The sequence below is a fragment of the Marmota monax genome, unplaced genomic scaffold, assembly GCF_021218885.2.
Source record: "Marmota monax isolate L192 unplaced genomic scaffold, Marmota_monax_Labrador192_F-V1.1 WCK01_AAM20220418_F8-fsc00250, whole genome shotgun sequence".
Classification (NCBI taxonomy): domain Eukaryota; kingdom Metazoa; phylum Chordata; class Mammalia; order Rodentia; family Sciuridae; genus Marmota; species Marmota monax.
Window position 1 is genome coordinate 611,568 of NW_026693876.1, and position 19,384 is coordinate 630,951.

The 19,384-nt window shown below is 32.8% G+C and overlaps 1 protein-coding gene across 2 annotated transcripts in view; it reads left to right on the top strand.

The window, feature by feature from the left end:
• The window catches only part of Tpr (translocated promoter region, nuclear basket protein), a 60,381-nt gene that overhangs the window by 40,722 nt on the left and 275 nt on the right, over positions 1-19,384 (top strand). The window contains exons 39-50 of one of the 2 annotated variants that reach the window (XM_046462685.2): positions 495-578; positions 3,697-3,897; positions 4,762-4,893; positions 5,121-5,211; positions 6,902-7,086; positions 8,318-8,386; positions 8,500-8,594; positions 11,311-11,417; positions 14,125-14,220; positions 14,337-14,493; positions 16,312-16,430; positions 18,484-18,579. In XM_046462685.2, coding sequence (XP_046318641.1) covers positions 495-578; positions 3,697-3,897; positions 4,762-4,893; positions 5,121-5,211; positions 6,902-7,086; positions 8,318-8,386; positions 8,500-8,594; positions 11,311-11,417; positions 14,125-14,220; positions 14,337-14,493; positions 16,312-16,430; positions 18,484-18,579 — 1,432 coding nt within the window. The remainder of the gene's footprint in view (positions 1-494; positions 579-3,696; positions 3,898-4,761; positions 4,894-5,120; positions 5,212-6,901; positions 7,087-8,317; positions 8,387-8,499; positions 8,595-11,310; positions 11,418-14,124; positions 14,221-14,336; positions 14,494-16,311; positions 16,431-18,483; positions 18,580-19,384) is intronic. The other variant, XM_046462684.2, reaches the window with a different exon arrangement.

The following is a 19,384-nucleotide window of genomic DNA, read 5'->3' on the forward strand; positions in this document are numbered from 1 at the left end:
CTTTCATTGACAGCCCACATATTATTGCTGTTAACAATAGTGTTTTATATTCTTTTCATTTTTTTAATTGAATTTGTTTCCAGTTCAATAAAAAACAAAAAACCATAAGTTGGATTTCGTGTCAAAGTTGTTGTTTTTTTATTTGAAGAACAAGGGAAGTTTATAGTCTCATGGACATTTTAAATTCATTTGCCATCTTTTTTCTAAAACTAATCAATTATATTGTCAAAGCTAAACTGTAATGAATTCGATTTTATAGCAAGCATTAAGACTAAATTTTACTTCTATGAATTAATAAATGTTCATAAATCATATCTTGAAGAAAAGTATGATTGATATGATTGATTATATTATACAAATAAAAGCAAATGTTTCTGGATATATAGCTTCATAAAATTGTAGATTTGGATTTTGTTTTATTGAAAGAACTGCTAGAACAGGTACCCCTTCATCTAGTGTTCTGATACGCATTAATAAATTGTATCATGATTTAGGAAGAAGGTATGGCAGAAGAAAGTACTGATGGAGAAGTTGAGACTCAAGTATACAATCAGGATTCTCAAGATTCCATTGGAGAAGTAAGTAACAACCTACATGAAGTAATAAATTGTTGTTTTGAATGAATGAAATTAGCTTTGATAAAATAAAACATTATTTGGACTTTTAAACTTGTTTTTATATTTGTAAAATATTACTGGAATAAACTGATGGATTTTCTGCTTTATTTACTCCTGTGCTCCATGTTCTCAACTTACACTAAAGAATGTTTTTGTTAATATGTAGCAAAGATTTTTCCAAGTGATAAGTTGTTAGAAATAAAAGTTATTTTCAATTCTAATTATTTGGAAGGACAAGAGTATTGGTTGAGTCCTAAGTTAGTCTATAATGCCCCATTAGGTCCTCTATTGTTTTCCTTGCAGTATTAAAATAATCCATGAAAGGAAATGCATTTTACACTTCTTCATTTTTTTTGGACTCTCATTGGGGGCTTTTGCACCAGCAGCCTTACTAGCAGAAGGAGCATAGATTCTGAAGTTACAAAGGACTAGGTTGCATTCCAAGCTCCATCACTTAGAAACTGTGACTGTAAGCATGTCACTAACTCTTTGGTTTTACTTGTCAGAAAATTATAACATTTTAAGGATGGTAAAGTACCTAAAATAGTACCTGCTACATATTCAAAAAGTATTACTTTCCTTCCATCCCTCTGCCCTTGAAGGTAAGATTTCAGATATAATAATATCATTAATAGTTAACTATTAATACGTAAAAGAGTAATACTTAATTTATTACTATATTCAAATGTTGTTATAAGAAATTTATGTTTATTAACTCACATTCATTACATTTATTAATTAATTTACTTGTCACCACAACCGTTAGTGAAGAAACTAATGCCTAGATAAGTAATGGACCTAAGTTCACACAGCATTGGAGCTGGGATTTGAACCCAGTCTATGTAGTGTTCAGATGTCGTCTTAAACTTGAAACAATATTTTGTCTCTGGATAAACTTGAGATCTTTTATTATAACATTCTTATCTGTGTAAAAGAAAGGAACTGTCTTAAGCTAATCATAAGTAAATATAGATTGCAAAGTTTTTCGTTTCTGAGATACATTGATTTTAAAAGTTAATTTTACCAGTTTCTTTTTTTTTTTTTTACCAGTTTATTTTTTGCTCTAAAAACAAAACTAAACCTTTAGATGAATATATGGTACTACAAATGATATCTTTTGATACACATCTAAAGAACATAAAAATAAAAACAACTTGGAATTAGCATGTGGATTTCTACTTTATTTTCAGACTTCATTAAATTATGCTAAAATCTTGTATGAAAAGTTTTTTTTCTTAAGATGGTCAAAATTGTCCTGTGACTCAAAAAAGTACCCTTTAGTTTCCCATTAACTATTAATTTTCCTTAAATAAATTTGTCACTTAGGGCATATTTTTAATTTCACCATGACTTACTCATTTTCCATTATGGTATATGTAATTTTTATGAAATGTCTTAGATCAAAAAGACATTATTGCTGGTTTATATGAAAAATGAAATAGATTTTACTGAGTACTTAAGCCAAAAAAGACAGATTAAGTTTATTTCAGTAGATAACAGAGTAGAATTGTGAAAATAAATTGAGCAAATAATTATTTTAATATATGATGCAGGTTGAGTGTCCCTTTATCCTAATTGCTTAGAATCAGCAGTGTTTCAGATTTGGGAGGTTTGGGGGCAAGTTTTGGTGTTTTGAGGGTTTTTTGTTTGTTTACATTTTAGAATATTTGCATAAAGGCTTTACCTGTTGAGCATCCCTTTGGGTCACTTTCTTATGCCACTGCTCATAATGTCATTATATTGCCTCACTTGTAGAATGAGACTACTTCTTTAAAAGAATTATCACATAGATGCTAACATTGGCTGAGCACTTTATGTACTGGGCAATATGCTTAGCATTTTAAGTGTATTTGCTTGCCCAGTATTCAGAAGAATCCCATCCAACCACTGGTACTATTACTGTTCTCCTAATTTTCAGATGGAAATTTGAGAATTAACCTGCTCTTTTAAAAGCTAGAGCCTTGAGATGTGGTAGTCTTCTCCTTACTAACATTGAAGGGTACAAAAATCTGTAGACACTGTATATAATTATTTTTTCCTGTTGTTTTTTTCGCCCACTTAGTATTATAACAATACTCAAAAATTTCAGATTTCAGAGCATTCGTATTTTCAGGTTAGGGGATGCCCTGACTGTCTCTTTGTTGTGGTTTGAAGGTTTAGGTTTAATTGGACTTTAGGGAAGGGAAGAAGTTTCTTTGTAAAAAGACAATAAAGCTGAGCATAGTGACTCACCCCTCTAATCCTAGCAGTTCAGGAGCTGAGGCAGGAGGATTGCAAGTTCATAGCCAGCCTCAGCAATGGTGAGGCACTAAGCAATTCAGTGAGACCCTGTCTCTAAATAAAATACAAAATAGGGCTGGGAATGTGTCTCAGTGGTCAAATACCCGAGTTCAATTCCCGATATCCCAAAACAAAAAGACAATAAAAATTGCATGCTTTATTCATTGTGTGTCTAGACTATTTCTAGTTTGGGGAAAATGCTTTTTTAACAGAATGTTACAGGCCCATTTTTTCCAAGTTTGGCCAGTAAGTGCACTGTCAACTAACCACATTGGTTATTGAGCACTTGGAAGAAATATAACTAGTCCAAACTGAGATAAATGAAAGATATACATTGAATTTTGGAAACTTAGTAATAATTTTAAAGTGTAAAATATTTGTTAATTTGTACATTGGTTACATGTTGAAATGGTATTCTGTATATGTTCATAAAGTTATTCTTAAAATTGATTTTACTTTCTTTATGTTTTCAAGTGTCTAATAAAGAAATCTAAAATTACATTTTTGGCTCACAGATTTCTGTTAGGCAGCACTGATCAATAATATTACACATGTAGTTTTGAATATGCACACATCTCTGTTCATTTTTTCTCTTATAAATTATTGCTCAATAAGATTTATAATATATTTTCTAAGAAGACAGTAATTAGATGTTTACCGTATGTTTCAATTTCTGCTTTGAAACCATTTTTTAAAAATAAGTCCTACTAATTTATAAGTATTCTTTAGTTTTTACTTCGACTTTTAGCTCACTGATACTGTTAGATGTATTTGATTTTTAATTTCTTCATTTTTAAAGGGAGTCACCCAGGGAGATTATACACCTATGGAAGACAGTGAAGAAACTTCCCAATCTCTACAAATAGATCTCGGACCACTTCAATCAGATCAGCAAACAACAACTTCATCCCAGGATGGCCAAGGCAAAGGAGATGATGTCATTGTAATTGACAGTGATGATGAAGAAGATGATGATGATGAAAATGATGGAGAACATGAGGTAAATGTGGTTTTGAAATTATGCAGTATTTTCAAAACTTAGATGAAATTGTTCAAATCCTTGGGCAAGTTTTGATTGCTCAGTCAGTTTCAGTAGGTTATTATATTATTTTTATTTTACCCTGATTATTTCAGATATTAACATTTTATAATGAAAACAATCATAGAACCAGTGATGGAAAATATTTAATTTTTTAAATTTTGTCTTTTAATGATTGCTGAGCTATTTAGAATTTTTTCTCAAGCTTACTTGTTAGTGGCTGAATGAATTTTATTTCATAAGCACTGTGATTTCTGGAAATTAAAAGAAGAAACAAACCCATTCCCATTTACCTCCTTGGAGCCCTGTAATTTGTTTCAGAAGTAATTGAGGTATCACCATTATTGAAGTATATTTTAAGTGAAATTTGGTGTTTTGTTTGGGGATTTAATCCTATAATGACAGCTGCTTATTTGAGATTCTTTCATTCATAAAGCAATGAGGGTTTTTTCTACACCTTTTTAAAATAGTAATTACATGTGTAATAATAACATATGTGTAGTTTTGGATATGCATACAAAAATTTTAAAATTCCTGGACTAATTTTATTTTTCTTCAACTCTGTTTAAAATTAGATAGAATTAAATTGAATCACTTGACACTTTCTGGCCTATCATCTTTGCACAATCTCATTCAGAATTGATTGGCATTGTACTAATTCCATGCAGCATTACAGTTCTGCTGTTGGTTTGCTGGACTTATCACACAGGACAACTCCTGAATCCCAACCAATGAGGAGTCATTTCAATTTAAATGTGGTAAAGATGTGCAGAGTATGTGGGCCATATCCTAGATCTTATTTATACTTGTGGATTTATCTATTAGGATTATGAAGAAGATGAAGAAGATGATGATGATGATGAAGATGACACAGGGATGGGAGATGAAGGTGAAGACAGCAATGAAGGAACTGGTAGTGCAGATGGTAATGACGGATATGAAGCTGATGATGCTGAGGTAACTGGTTAGAGTTTTGACCATTTTCTTCAAGAACTTGCTTAGAAAACTTGCCTTTTTTTTATGATATAGAAAGGCCCATATTATCAGAACACTAAAACTTTTTATACTTTTCAGTTTTGTTTGGTCAGTTTGTTTGTTTTTGCTGCTTTGGTTAATTATTTGGTTTTCCTTTTAAGGTATTTATTTGATTTATTTTTGTTTATGTCATCACATTTTGTTCTTAGGGTGGTGATGGGACTGATCCAGGTACAGAAACAGAAGAAAGTATGGGTGCAGGTGAAAGTAATCAGAGAGCTGCTGATTCCCAAAACAGTGGTGAGATTATTTTGAAATCTAATTTATTATTAATGCCATTTGCTACTGCTGCCCCTATTAACTAGAAAAATTTAATCAAGAACTTATAACAACAGTTTACCACCAGAAGAGGTCAGTCTAATCAAGCTGCATGTGGATTATTGTTGATATTGGAGGTTTGTAATGTCTTGCAACAAAAAATATTTTCTATTTTTTAGTTATAAATTCACCTTTATTATTTATTTATTTATTAAAAATAGTTTCTTGCAATGAAAAAAATATTTTTTAACCAGAATCACATAGCTTTTGTTAAATCTTTCAAAGGATAAGTCCTAGGAGTCCTGAAAACTTTACACATTAAAAGATTACAGAATATTTTTAGTATAATTGTTTTAAAATGTGGTTTAAAGTATTAGTGATCATCTGGTGTAATATTTCTGGTTTTACAGATAATAATACTGCACCAAAATCAGTAATAGTGATGCAGTAAAACCTTGTATGTTTTGATTAATGGGAAAACATTGTGTCTGGGTTTCTATATACATCTAGATATTTAAAAGGGCAAAATGTATGCATGTTTGTATTAATGTAAAATAAGAGCAATCAACCTTTTCAACTGTTAATTGTTTAAGAGAAAAATAAACCAAAAAAGCATTAAGCTGTATAACAAATTAATAGTATCCCTGTTAAACATTTTGTGGATTGAATATTTTTATTTCATCATATAGTTGGAGAGATATCAAGGGAAATTTTGTTTTCTTCTTCAGGTATTATAACTAAGAGTTAAGTCTTTTGAGGGCCAGTGTTCGTAGCCATTTTTCCCAATTAAGGCACAAGATAGATGTTCATTGAGTATTTGTGTGAGACTTTTTCCTTTTCTCTTTTCATTTTTCCAGTCAAACAAAATTGGGCTAATAGGCTAGGTAAAATTAAGGAAGTAGATGGTTTTGGCACATTACCCAAAATTACTCAGTACTTTTCTTAGCATCTCTATTTGTCTTGAATTGTTACAGTAATCTTGGTAGACTTAGGTACTAGTGAAGAAACTGAATCAAAGAGAAGTGAGGTAACTTACCTAAGGTCACATAGTTACCATATGTTAGAATATGGATCCAATTTTAGACCTGAGACTTAAAAACTACTAAATTTTATGATATTCTATCCTACTTTTATAGTGGCAGACAGATTCTGTTGCTTTTACAATGTTTGTAAAGGGCCTAGATATTTGAGAGGTGATTGAAATTTGAAACTTAGGAAAACCAAATTGGAAAAGTATTTATATGAGGCTTTTCCCCAATCTATTTGACCTTGTTTGATAGATATGTGGAGGTCTGACCTTTAATTTGCTCATTTTATCAAAAACAGTAGGATACAAAATTTATGTTATGTTTACTTTAGCATGTGTTGGGCTCATAGGTTTGTGTCTATTACTTGAAGTTTTGGAAACCTTATTTGTACATTAAATTTACTCTATTAAACAAGCAAAAAAATAGACTCAAAAAGGTTAAATAATTTGTCCATGGCCCTATAACTCACAAGTACAGGCTCCATTAGATTCTGGAATCATCCATATTTGTTTCCATCCCACCTCACTTAGTACTTTGGAAAATATTAGATTAACATTTCTAATGATAAGGTTTATGCTTCTGTGATTGACTGTACAAGTTATTTTGTGGCAAATTTAGTAGTTCATAATAAACTTTTCCTTTAGGTGAAGGAAATACAGGTGCTGCAGAGTCATCTTTTCCCCAGGAGATTTCCAGAGAACAGCAGCCTTCCTCAGCATCTGAAAGACAGACCCCTCGAGCACCTCAGTCACCAAGACGCCCACCACATCCACTTCCCCCACGACTGACCATTCATGCTCCACCTCAAGAGTTGGGACCTCCAGTTCAGGTACTAAAGCAAATAGTCATTCTGCAAAATGAACCTCAAAAAATCTTGACTTTTATTACCTCTTCATTGGACATTTATTTTTTTTGGAAATTAAATATATTTTTAATGTTTTTATAATTTTTTTAATGAAACTAATCTGATTTCCTAGCCTTAAAACATGGCAGTAGTTTACTTTCATAAATGGATTGAAACTTAGAAAGACACTTAGTATATAAACTGAAATGACAGTATTCATAACAAAATTTTGTTGCTATCTCCACTGGTTGAAAAACATTTGCTTGAGTTTTATCTTTTAAAAATGGATTTTAGTAGTTCACTACCATTAATTTTGAAGGTTTCTTTTTCTGAAGTGCACATGTTTTTTAAAATATGTTTTTAGTTGTTGATGGACTTTATTGTCTTTATTTTTTTTAATGCGATGCTGAGGATCAAACCCAGTGCCTCATGCATGCTAGGTGAGCATGCTACCACTGAGCCACAACCTCAGCCCCTGAAGTGCACATATTTTTTAAAAAGGAATTTCTGTTTCCCCTCACATTTTTTTTCTGTCATGTGTTTGTGATCATGCATTTCTGCTTTTTAAATTAATGAAGACGTGCACAACCCCTTTATATTCAGCATTTAGTAGGTTTGAATATCTTTTAATTAGAGGCTCTTGCAGAACACAGCAGGAAATGTACAGCCTTTGTTTTCCCCTATAACTTGACAGTTGACAAATGTCAAGTATAGATTCTACTAAAATACCATTGCTGAAAATAACTTCATTATGTGAAAATAGAGTTTTATAGGATCTTGTGTGGGTCCTACAAAATATATTCAATCCATTAACTTGGAATTACCTTGAACTGGGGAAACTGTAAGAAGTCAATATTGCTATTTGAACCCCAAAATATAAGCAAACCTTGAGATGTAAAAGCATGCCTGTTAACATTTTCACTTAGGGAGGTAGGAATGGAAGTCATTTACATACAAATAGGATAGTATTATTAATTCATTTTAACTTAAGTATTGGTTAATAAATATTTTAATCCATTAATATTTAATTTAAAAAGTCACTGATTTCTTTAGTACAGAGTAGAGGCATTTTTTCCTTGAGAAAATAGCCTGATCATTACATATATATTAATATTTCAGTTATTTTATTGCCAGGATAATAATAAGCTGTATCTATTACTATTTGGTGTTTTATTGCTTAATTTCTTACAACAAGTGTAATTCCTTTTTAACATAGAGAATTCAGATGACCCGAAGGCAGTCTGTAGGACGTGGGCTTCAGTTGACTCCAGGAATAGGTGGAATGGTAAGTACTAACTTAATCATATGAAAGTGATTGATATGTTAAGCAAGAACATATATAGTCCATGTATGTGCTGTTGTGCCTGTTAATACTCCTGTTTTCTCTTTTTGTTGCAGCAGCAGCACTTTTTTGATGATGAAGACAGAACAGTTCCAAGTACCCCAACTCTTGTGGTACCACATCGTACTGATGGATTTGCTGAAGCTATTCAGTAAGTGAATGAAAAGAAAGTATATTTTGTTACTAATTAAATTCTTCCTGTTTCCCTGTTAATTTGTTTAGTTTGATTTCATTATTTGTTGAGTTCTCTACTGTGTAGGAATTAGCACTAGAGTAGGAGGATCGAGGATATAGTGTTGGGGAAAATTATACAGAGGTGAATGATACACAGTTACTTCTAAAAAGAATTTTAAACTTGAAGATAGCATAACAGTGGTTAAGAACATTGTCTCAAAGGTCAGAATGCCCATGTTTAAAACCTAGCTCTGCTGCTTCTTAGAAATAAGAAGTTCTTAGGTTGTCTGCTGTGGGAAGCCTCATTTTTCAAAAGGAAATAATAATACAGTGATTTTTCCTTTGTCAGTTATGGGAAATAAATTAATTCATTTATGTTTATGTGTTTAGACTCTTAACTAGCACATAGTAAATGCTGTACAGATTTTGTTGAAGGTGTTAGTAATTAGTGATCATGATAGGTAGTAGTATTGTGAAAACCAAGCTACAACTATAACCTAAACAATCTAGGAGATTAGGCAGGCAAAAGCAATAGGCTTTATTAATACAAATGAAAAATTAATTATTCCAACAATTATGGGAGGAAAAATCTGAGAAGACATAATAAGGAACCACATTAAATTGAGTCTTAGAATTGCTAACATTTATTTAACATTTCTATGCATGAATTTGTTTAATCCTCATAACTTTGAGCATAGACACTATTGTTGTTATTATTTTACAAGTAGGATACTAAAGCACAAAGATGTTAACTAATTTGCTGGATGTCAGACAACTGAGAATTAACAGTTTTTGATTTCAGACCAGGCAGTCTGGCTCTAGAACCTTTGTTGTGCTATACCACTTCTCTTAAAGGATTAAAAGGCTTTCCAGGTGAAAGTACAAGTTTATTGTGCCTCAAGTTATTAGTCATATAACAGAATATACTTTTGAAGATCAGAATTTTAAGTTTCTACAAATTTGGAAAAGATGACTGTTCTGTACATGTGGTAAAACATGGTAATCAGAACCAGATTTAAACTTGCTTAATCTGTTGACCACAATTTGCCTAGCTAACACACTTTTGCAAGCCAATCAATCATGTCGCCTCCTTTCTTCTGAATGTCAGACTCCCTTCAATTAACATACTTCTGAGCACCAACCAGTGAACAGTGTTCTCACGGAAATAAACATGCTTCTGTATGTCAAATTCTTAAAGCTCTGAAAATCTTTAGTCCCTGAACTCTTTTTCCTAAAAACCATATATGACAGTAGCAGTCCTCTTGGAGAGAATGTCCATGGCCAAGCTAACTTTCCCTTACTATGGAAAGTAATAAAAGTAAAAGCTTTACATTTTTAATGTCAGACACTGAGGTATAGTCTGATTATCTGACAAAGTTAGGAGTAGAATGAGGCCTTGTGTTAATGTGTTTTCTATTACTATAATAAAATATCTGAGACTGGGTAACTTAAAAGAGATTTCTTTAGCTCACACTTTATGTTGCTGGCCTTACAGCTCAACTTTGATAAAGGTACTTAACATTCCAGTAGCAGGAGCCTTTGTTATAATGATAGATCACATGATCAGAGAGAAAGCCAGTAGTAGTTGGGGAGTGGCCAAGTTTGTTCAACAATCCTCTCATGAAAATTAACAAGTGCCTTCATAAGGACAGCACCCCCAGTGACTCCCACTAGGCTCCCCCTCTTAAAATTCCACCACCAACATCATCACTGCACTAAGGACCAAGCCTCCAACACATGAACGTGTAAAAGTTGGGAGCTTTTTTCATAGCAGAGATTTGGTCCAGTTATTCAGGAAATGTGTGGCATTAGCTCAGGAGAGCTCAGGGTTCTTTCATAAGAGGATAACTATGTGGAGACAAGTTTTAAAGTCCACCTGAAATAAAAGGGCTCTGACAAAAACAATAGTGTTCAAACAGAAAAGAGAATAAAGAGTTATTATAAAGGTATATCTATAAACATTAAAAATAGCTGGCTAGCTAAGGAAAGATAGGGTAAAGAGTGGGCAAAGGAAATAATACTCTTTTATATCCTAGCTTGTGGACAAGGGATAGTAGTGTTGATAGAATAAGGGGAAAGCAGATTTCTAGCCTTCTAATACTACAATTTTTCTAAACTTTGGGAGCCAGCTTGTGAACTCTGGAACAGGCCAGACAGGTGACTTGATGTTTCTATGACTAAATGGTGAAAGCTGAGATTAACTTTGTCTTAGAACTTCATTCTGACTTTTTATTATGTTTGCTATGTGTGTGTTGCTTTCAACGTATCTACGTGGGGATATCTAACAGATTAAAAAATGAGCATAATTCAAGAGAGCTGAAAGTTTAATAAATCACAGGTTGTTTATATTATTACTAAATTCATTGATGACTGATTTTTTTATATAAAATTTTTTTTAGTTGTAGATGGACAGCATGCCTTTATTTTATTTGTTTATCTTTATGTGGTGCTGAGGATCGAACCCAGTGCCTCATATGTGCTAGACAAGAACTCCACCACTGAGCTACAGCCCCAGCCCTGGTGACTGATATTTTAAGAGTATTTTTATGAGTAAGAAACCCTTTATCATCTTTTTTTTAACCAGTTTTTCTTACCATTTTGTTGACATTCATTCTTTTACCTATATTCTTTCCACCATTGCAATTTAACAGGTAACTTTAAATTTCATCTTAAATGAGTTTTTGTCCATTTAGTTCCCCACAGGTAGCTGGTGTTCCTAGGTTCCGGTTTGGGCCACCTGAAGATATGCCACAGACAAGTTCTAGTCACTCTGATCTTGGCCAACTTGCTTCTCAAGGAGGTAAACAACTACATAAACCGTTAGATTTCCTGGATTTGTCTATATTTAGTACTAAGGTGTTATGGTATAGTATTTTAAAATTAAATAAATAAAGCAAATTTAAATATTTTAAAAGTTGGTACCTAAATAACCTCTATGCTAATGTACAGAGAAAGTTATATACTTACTGCTTATTAAATATTGCCTTACATATAAATATTATCTTTTCAACAAAATTCCAGTTTCTTTTAGCATAAGGACTAGCTTTTACATTCATATCTCTTCTGGCTTCTAGTGCTGTGTCATACATGTAGGAAGTATTCAGGAATTTAATTAAACCAGTAAATATACACAGATACTACCACCCATGTTGAAGTTGCTGTAAGGATCGCAGCATATTTACAGTTTGGTACATGTAATATTCCTAGTTAGATGCATGACTAGATTTTTTTCAATTAATTTTTTTTTTTTTTAAGTTCAAAATATGAAATAATACAACCCAAAGTAGTTAATCACATATGAAGTATGTTATTTTGGAATTGATTACTTTCGGGAGGGAAGTACCAGGGATTGAAGTCAGGGGCACTCAACCACTAAGCCACATACTAAATCCTACTTTGTATTTTATTTAGACAAAAGGATCTCACTGAGTTGCTTACTGCCTTGTATTTGCTGAGGCTAGCTTTCAACTTTCAATCCTCCTGTCTCAGCCTTCTGAGCCACTGGGAGAATTGATTACCTTAAAATGCAGTTAGAATCCATACAACCCACAGTGTTTCTGGAAAGTGAGCTAGCATTTTGAATAGGTAAAACATAATACTGCTTTTATAATAAATGACCCAACATAAGGGATTAATCTATAGTCCTTATAAAAATCATATACTGTAACCTGTTAACCTGGTTATTAAGGATGTCATCTAACATGGCAGGCCTCTTCCAATATGAAATTGTGTTATTAGCTTCATATAACTTCAGATTTTTATGTGGCTTGGTATATTAGGACTTCTTAGACTTTGGGAGTCAGAAACAGCTTAAAATTGGAATATCACTGCTTATTAGCAGTTAGTTGACCTTCAGTTTCATTAGCAAAAAGGAGGATGATAATTCATACCTTGCAGCTTGAATGAGGAATAGATTCTAACATAGTACTAGTTAATAGTTGAGAACACATTAAAATTAATTTGTTTGAAACTGTTAAGAACATTTTGGATTGAGTGGGAAATCACAGTCCAGCAATTTGTCAGTGGCTTTTGTGCCTTTCCTATTTGTACCATAACATTTGCTGGATCCAGATTAATAGATGGCTTTGGTCCTCTCAAAAGAAATAACAGTGTCAACTTCACACTCCTTTTATGATTGAAAATCTTTGCCATCATAGTTTTCACATGAAAGATCTATTTGTCTCAACTGTCAAGTCTAATAGAAAGGGGATATAAATGATGTATTTCTTTTTAGTCATCAACCCTTTAAGGTTATGACATGATGTGACATACCTATTTGTCATGATAAAGTAAGCACTTTTATTGATGTCTTGAATTTTTAATGTTTTCCAGTACTGGACATATATTGAGTTTATTCTGAAGTGCACAAACTTTTACAGAATGCTTCATGTGAGGGCTTGTTTATAGTTAATTACATTGTTACTAGTGATATATCAAATATTAAAAAATTCACTGTAATTATTATTAATATTTTTCATTAAATATTTCACTACAAAGCAATATTTATTTGAGCTTATGGTTTTTAAATAAAAATAAGAATCAACTTTCAAAAATGACAAAAACAATGAGATGTATTCTAATAGACACAACATTAGCTTTTTTTTCTAAAATATAGTTATTAAAATCTTTTATTTCTTTTTATAAAAGCATACATAGAACATGGCACCAATTATTTATTTATTTATTTATTTATTTTTTGGTACCAGGGATTGAACTCTGGGGCACTAAACCACTGAGACACATCCCCAGCCCTTTTTTGTGTTTTATTTAGAGACAGGATCTGAGTTACTTGGTGACTTGCTAAATTGCTGAGGCTAGCTTTGAACTTGCCATTGTCCTTCCTCAGCCTCTACAGACTGGGATTACAGGCATGCACCACTGCGCCTGGGTCATAGCACCAATTTTTTAAATCAAATCTAGATCAAGTGAACATTAAAAATCCCCAAATTGAAATAGTTAGTATTTTTGTCGTGAGAACATCAGTGGTTGTCAAGAAATATTATTCTGAAAGTTTCAAATCATGACATACTTTTTTATTTTTTTCTATTTTATACTTTACTATTTCCTTCATAAAATACATATATACATTTTCATTAGTCACCATTGCATTACTTCTTGTTTTTCCAAATAAATCTATTGTCATAGTCTTGTCTTTTGACGAAGTCGTATCAGAAGTTTGGAAATATTTATATTTTAATTTTCTGTGCTTTTGACCTCTAAATGAATTTGTTTTGCCAACTGTTCCAAATATGTGTTAGCAAAGTAGATATTTTCTTTTTTTGGCTAATTGTTTAAAGGTACTTTCAGTCAGTGCTAGGGAGTTTAATGGATGTGTTTATAGAGTTTTTAAAACTTTGAGAGCTCAGCTTTTGCTAGATGGAATGATTAGATTGTGAGCTTCTACAAAGTTTTGCATCTCTGCTAGTTCTTGTTTCTGTTTTCCTAGATACTTGTTATATTGGCAATTTTATGTTTTTTCATTCATTAATACTGAGAATTATCTTCAGGTTTAGGAATGTATGAAACACCCCTCTTCCTAGCTCATGAAGAAGAACCTGGTGGTCGAAGTGTTCCCACTACTCCTCTGCAAGTAGCAGCCCCAGGTAGATATCAAAGACAGATTAGTAGATTTTATGTTTTATTGATAACATGGAAGCATATTTGGCTTAAAATGTAATACACCACAAAGTTAAGATCTTAATTCCTTTTCTTTTTAAAGTAACTGTATTTACTGAGAGTACCACCTCTGATGCTTCAGAGCATGCCTCTCAGTCTGTTCCAATGGTGACGACATCCACGGGCACTTTATCTACATCAAACGAAACAGCAGCTGGTGATGATGGAGATGAAGTATTTGTGGAAGCAGAATCTGAAGGGTAAAAGTTTGTTTTGTTGTTTTTGCTTGCTTAAAATTCACTACATTTTTATGTTTACTTTTTCTTTTAATATATATTTTAGTTGTAGCTGGACACAAATATCTAGATTTATTTATTTACTTATTTTTATGTGGTACTTGAGGATTGACGGCCTCACACCTTCGAGGCAAGTGCTCTTACCACTGGACTACACGCTTACTTTCTTTTAGCCAGGAAACCATCTGTTGTGCTCAGTTTTCAACATCATCTTACTACATAAAAAAATAAACTGAATCACATATTTTGAAAAGCTATTTTGGATATAAAAGTATATTTAGAACTTGGAGATTGTTATAGGAGGCAATTTTTAAGACCATTATCTCCCTGAAAATTGCATAATGTAAATAAAAATAATATTTCTTTAAAAGTACTGGTACCCTTCTGTTATAGCTGCTTGAATTGCTCTCCAAGAAAGAAGTCTATCTGTGAAAATTGGGAATATTAGGAAATGACTCACTTTCCATTTAGTAGTGGGCTCTCAAATAATTCTCACTATTTACGAGCTTTTAGACTTTGGTGTCTGAAATACTGGTTTCATAAAATTTAAAGATTTTCTGGTAGTTTTCAAGACATTACAACATTTTTAACACATCAGTTATAAAGAAGGCTTTACAAAGAAAGTATTTTATGGCAGGTATTTTTTTTTTAATCCAAAGGGAGTAGAGTAATTTAATGAAAGGAGCCTAGACAAATTAACTTTCAAGCTGGAACCTAGTTCTTTATAAAAGGAAAAAGGTCAACTACTTCATGGTCAGAAGTATAAGAAGCAGTAGAACCCAGATTTCCTGAGGAAAAGCTAGGACTTTGTTTTATTTTGAAACATTTCAGATAAGCCAAGTCTAGTCTTTTAGGTATAATACAGATCTGTGTTAATCTCTACTTGATTATCAGGAGGTTACAGATGCTACTGAGAGCACTAGTTAATTTTAACTCCATACTTCCAGTATATGTCATTTCCAATCTACACAATATTCCTGCAGAATATTATTTTCCATTAATATAAATGGTAAAGATCAGACTCAGCTGTGTGAAAATATATTTGCTTAGGCTGTACTCCTGGGTAACCAGCTGGTGCTAAGTAAGAGTTGAAGCCTTGATTTTAGCCCCATGCTCTTTACATCTCACCAGCATTTCTCAGCATTGGCACACCGTCCTCAGAGATGTCTCTCAGGTAAATTGTTACTAATAACTGTACGAATATTTGCAGATGATGAAACTGGAGGAGATTCAACATGGTTATTCTTTTTCACTCTATCTCCCTCACTTGTTTTTTGAATGAGATAGAAAGATGGAATTATAGCCATTGAGCAAAGAATTTCACATCCCCATAACCTGTCTTATCTGAACGACAGCCCATGGTGGTTTACTGGTATATTGATTAAAACTTATGACTTGTGAATTATTTTAGTACTCTGCTTTCCTTAAAAAGTATTTTGGGGTTTGTCAAAATCTATATAATAGATTATCAATGCTGATTATCAATATGAGAGCTAAGTGTCAAAAATATAAAACATCCTTGTTAACTGTCCCCCTCCTCAGAAAAGGAAAAACAAAAACTAAAATTGGAACATGTCCTTGTCTTAGTGAGAAAAAGAATGAGGAAAAAAGCTCATTTTTCCACTGTCCCTTTAAAAAATGTATATGACTACTAACAGAATCTGTGATTTTTAGTTAAAAAAAGAATATCAAAGAGAATCTAGGAAAAATTTAGGAAACATTCCAGAATCCATTTTATGTCTTCTAATCAATTTTTGTTTCTTTTTTTTTTTTTCCTGATAGTATTAGTTCAGAAGCAGGCCTAGAAATTGATAGTCAGCAGGAAGAAGAACCTGTGCAGGCATCTGATGAGTCAGACCTCCCTTCCACCAGCCAGGATCCTCCTTCCAGTTCTTCTGTAGGTAAGTCACTGCTCTTGATTACAGTACAACTTTATTATCATTAAAGGGAACTTGGTTTATATTTATTATTATTCTAGTATGCCAGCATTAATAATCAGAAACATGGCTACTATGGACCCACTCACGTTTCACCATAATGTTCTATAGAAACTTTGGGTCTCTTAGAGGTGCTCCAGGGGCATAGGGGACATATGTACTAGAGAGAGTGCTAAGGACAAGTTCTCCAGACCTACTGCCACTGTTTGAACCAGCAGCTTCATTTTTGTTTGTTCTACATAGTGGGGTTCTGCATGAGATGTGATAGGGATGGTTGAAGGGTGGGGGCTTTGTTGCTTTAGAAAATATGTTTGAAGTTTACTGGAGTAAACGGTTACAGAGTTTGGCTTTTTATGTTTTTGATTATGCATCTCTCTAATAAGGTATTTCTGTAATTTAAAAAAAAAAAACAGCATTTATTGAGCAATGACTGTGTTTCAGGCAGTATTCTAAGTCTCTTACAAATATTTACTCTTCTGATTCTCACAACAACCCAGTGTGGTATAAATAAAACCCACTGTTTTAAAAATGTGGAGACGGAGATACAGGAAGATTGAATAACTTCTCAAGGTCACATGTAAGTGATAGACAAGCCAGGATGCAAATTCAAGAAGCTCAGCTCTGCAGATTTCACTCTTAAATACACATTATAGTAGCATATCTATCTCAAAATTTTCAGGCAGGGAGTCACCTGTATTATTTAAGAAATATAATACTCTGTCCACCCTGATTATTTTCATTTTAAGTTTTTTATATAAAGCAAGAATCCTGAAACTGCCATGGAAACATCAAATTTTATGGCAAACCTGCTTTAAATTTCTGGATGTCTTATTGTGAAATATCACAATTAGAAATAATGTGTGTAAATTATACAAATTAATATTTTGTACACAGAAGACTCAAAAAAATGTAACTGTCATAATTAACAAAATTACTGAGGTTCTATACTCCCAAATTATATTTTGATGATCTATGACAATTGTTTTTTCTCAGTAGTAGAATTGATATTAGTTTTAAGATTGCATTCTCTGAGAAAAATATGTTGTTCATTATGAAATTAGGATGTCTTTAAATTTCTTTGATAATGTAAACTGTACTTCCCCATCCAAGCAGTTATTCATTTGGTCAATAAATACTTGAGTGTCTGCCATATTCCAGGCAATTTCACAGAAAGTGTCACTAAGACAGATTTAGTGAAGACCTAAAAAAGGGGGAAGGAGATCAAAGCTGTGCAGTGGTTGGTGGAAGAGTGTTCTGAGATCAAAATAAATCACAGATGCAAAATTTATAAGACATCGAGTAGTGTCTGATGTGTTCAGAGTCTGCAAGGAGGTCAGAATGGAGACACAGTGGGGTGAGGAGGATAGATCAAATTGATCTTTGTGATTGCCCTGGGGTTCTCGGGTATAGAAAACTACCAAAGGGCTTCACATAGAGTAATGGCATGATCGACTGTCAGTTTGGCTGCAGTATATAACTGAAATGAGCAATGGACAGAAACAAGGAGAAATTTTGGAGGCTATTTCAGTAATTCAGGATAAAGAAAGATGGGTTGGACAGGATTACAGACGAAAATTTTTAAGAAGTAGTCCCATTTAGGATATATATTTAAATTTAAGCTTGCAGGATTTACTAATAATTGGATTGAAGGTATTCAAAAAAGAGTAGAGTCAGACAGGACTTATGTTGTGTTAATAATGATCTGTCTCTACAGCACCTTACATTTTGTTTTACAATGTACTCCCTGCATTTACTACCATGTCTGATACATGGGTATGAATGAAAAAAGTCAGACCTTTTATTTTTTGCTATAATTTAGTGGGTTGCTTTGTTTTGTTTTACTTAAACATTTTTTGTTTGTTAAATGTCCCTTTGTTGTTAAAAAGCAAACTTAAATATTGAAAGCTAACATCTTTATTTTATCCATATATTCATTTAGTAACTTTTTTTGCCATTATAACTGCTTTCTTAAAAATTTAACAAGTTTTTTTAACTTGCTTTTCTTCTGTTTTCTTAGATACTAGCAGTAGTCAGCCAAAGCCTTTCAGACGAGTGAGACTTCAGACAACACTGAGACAAGGTGTCCGAGGTCGTCAGTTTAACAGACAGAGAGGTAAATTTAGACAGATATATGTACCATAGAAATAAAATGGAATGTGTGTTTATTCTTTGTTGATTTCTTCCTTAAGTCTGAAGTCGGATTTGAAAAATCTAGTATATAGGGTTCATTTGTAACATCACTACTTTATATTGTAAAATAATTATGCTGTACAACAAATGAAGCTTTTGTCTTTGTTGTGGTTAGTCAAAAATGTAAAATTTTAATATCTCCATGTCTTCTGATTAAATATCAGATTGAAATTATATAATTAAAATATTAATCTAAGTATTCTAATGATTTCCACTAAGCATGTGGGACTAACAGTTTTATATCCATGGTGCTTAGATACTTTAATGAAAATAATTGTGTTCTGGCCGGGCACAGTGGTACATTACTTTAATTAATCTTAGTGGCTTGAGAGGCCGAGACAGGAGGATTGCGAGTTCAAAGTCAGCCTCAGCAAAGGTGAAGCCCTAAGAACTCAGTGAGACCCTTTGTCTAAATAAAATACAGAATAGGACTGGGGATGTGGCTCAGTGATTGAGTACCTCTGAGTTCAATCCCCGGTACCTACCCCCACCAAAAAAAAAAAAAGAAGAAGAAATAATTGTGTTCTAGCTGGGCTTGGTGGTGCACACCTATAATTCTAGCAGCCCAAGAGGCTGAAGCAAGAGGATCAAAGGTTCAAAGCCAGCCTCAGCAATGTAGTGAGGCTCTAAGCAACTTAGTAAGGCCCTATCTCAAAATAATGAATAAAAAGAGTTGAGGATGTGGCTCGGTGATTAAGCACCCTTGGGCTCAATCCCCAGTACCAAAA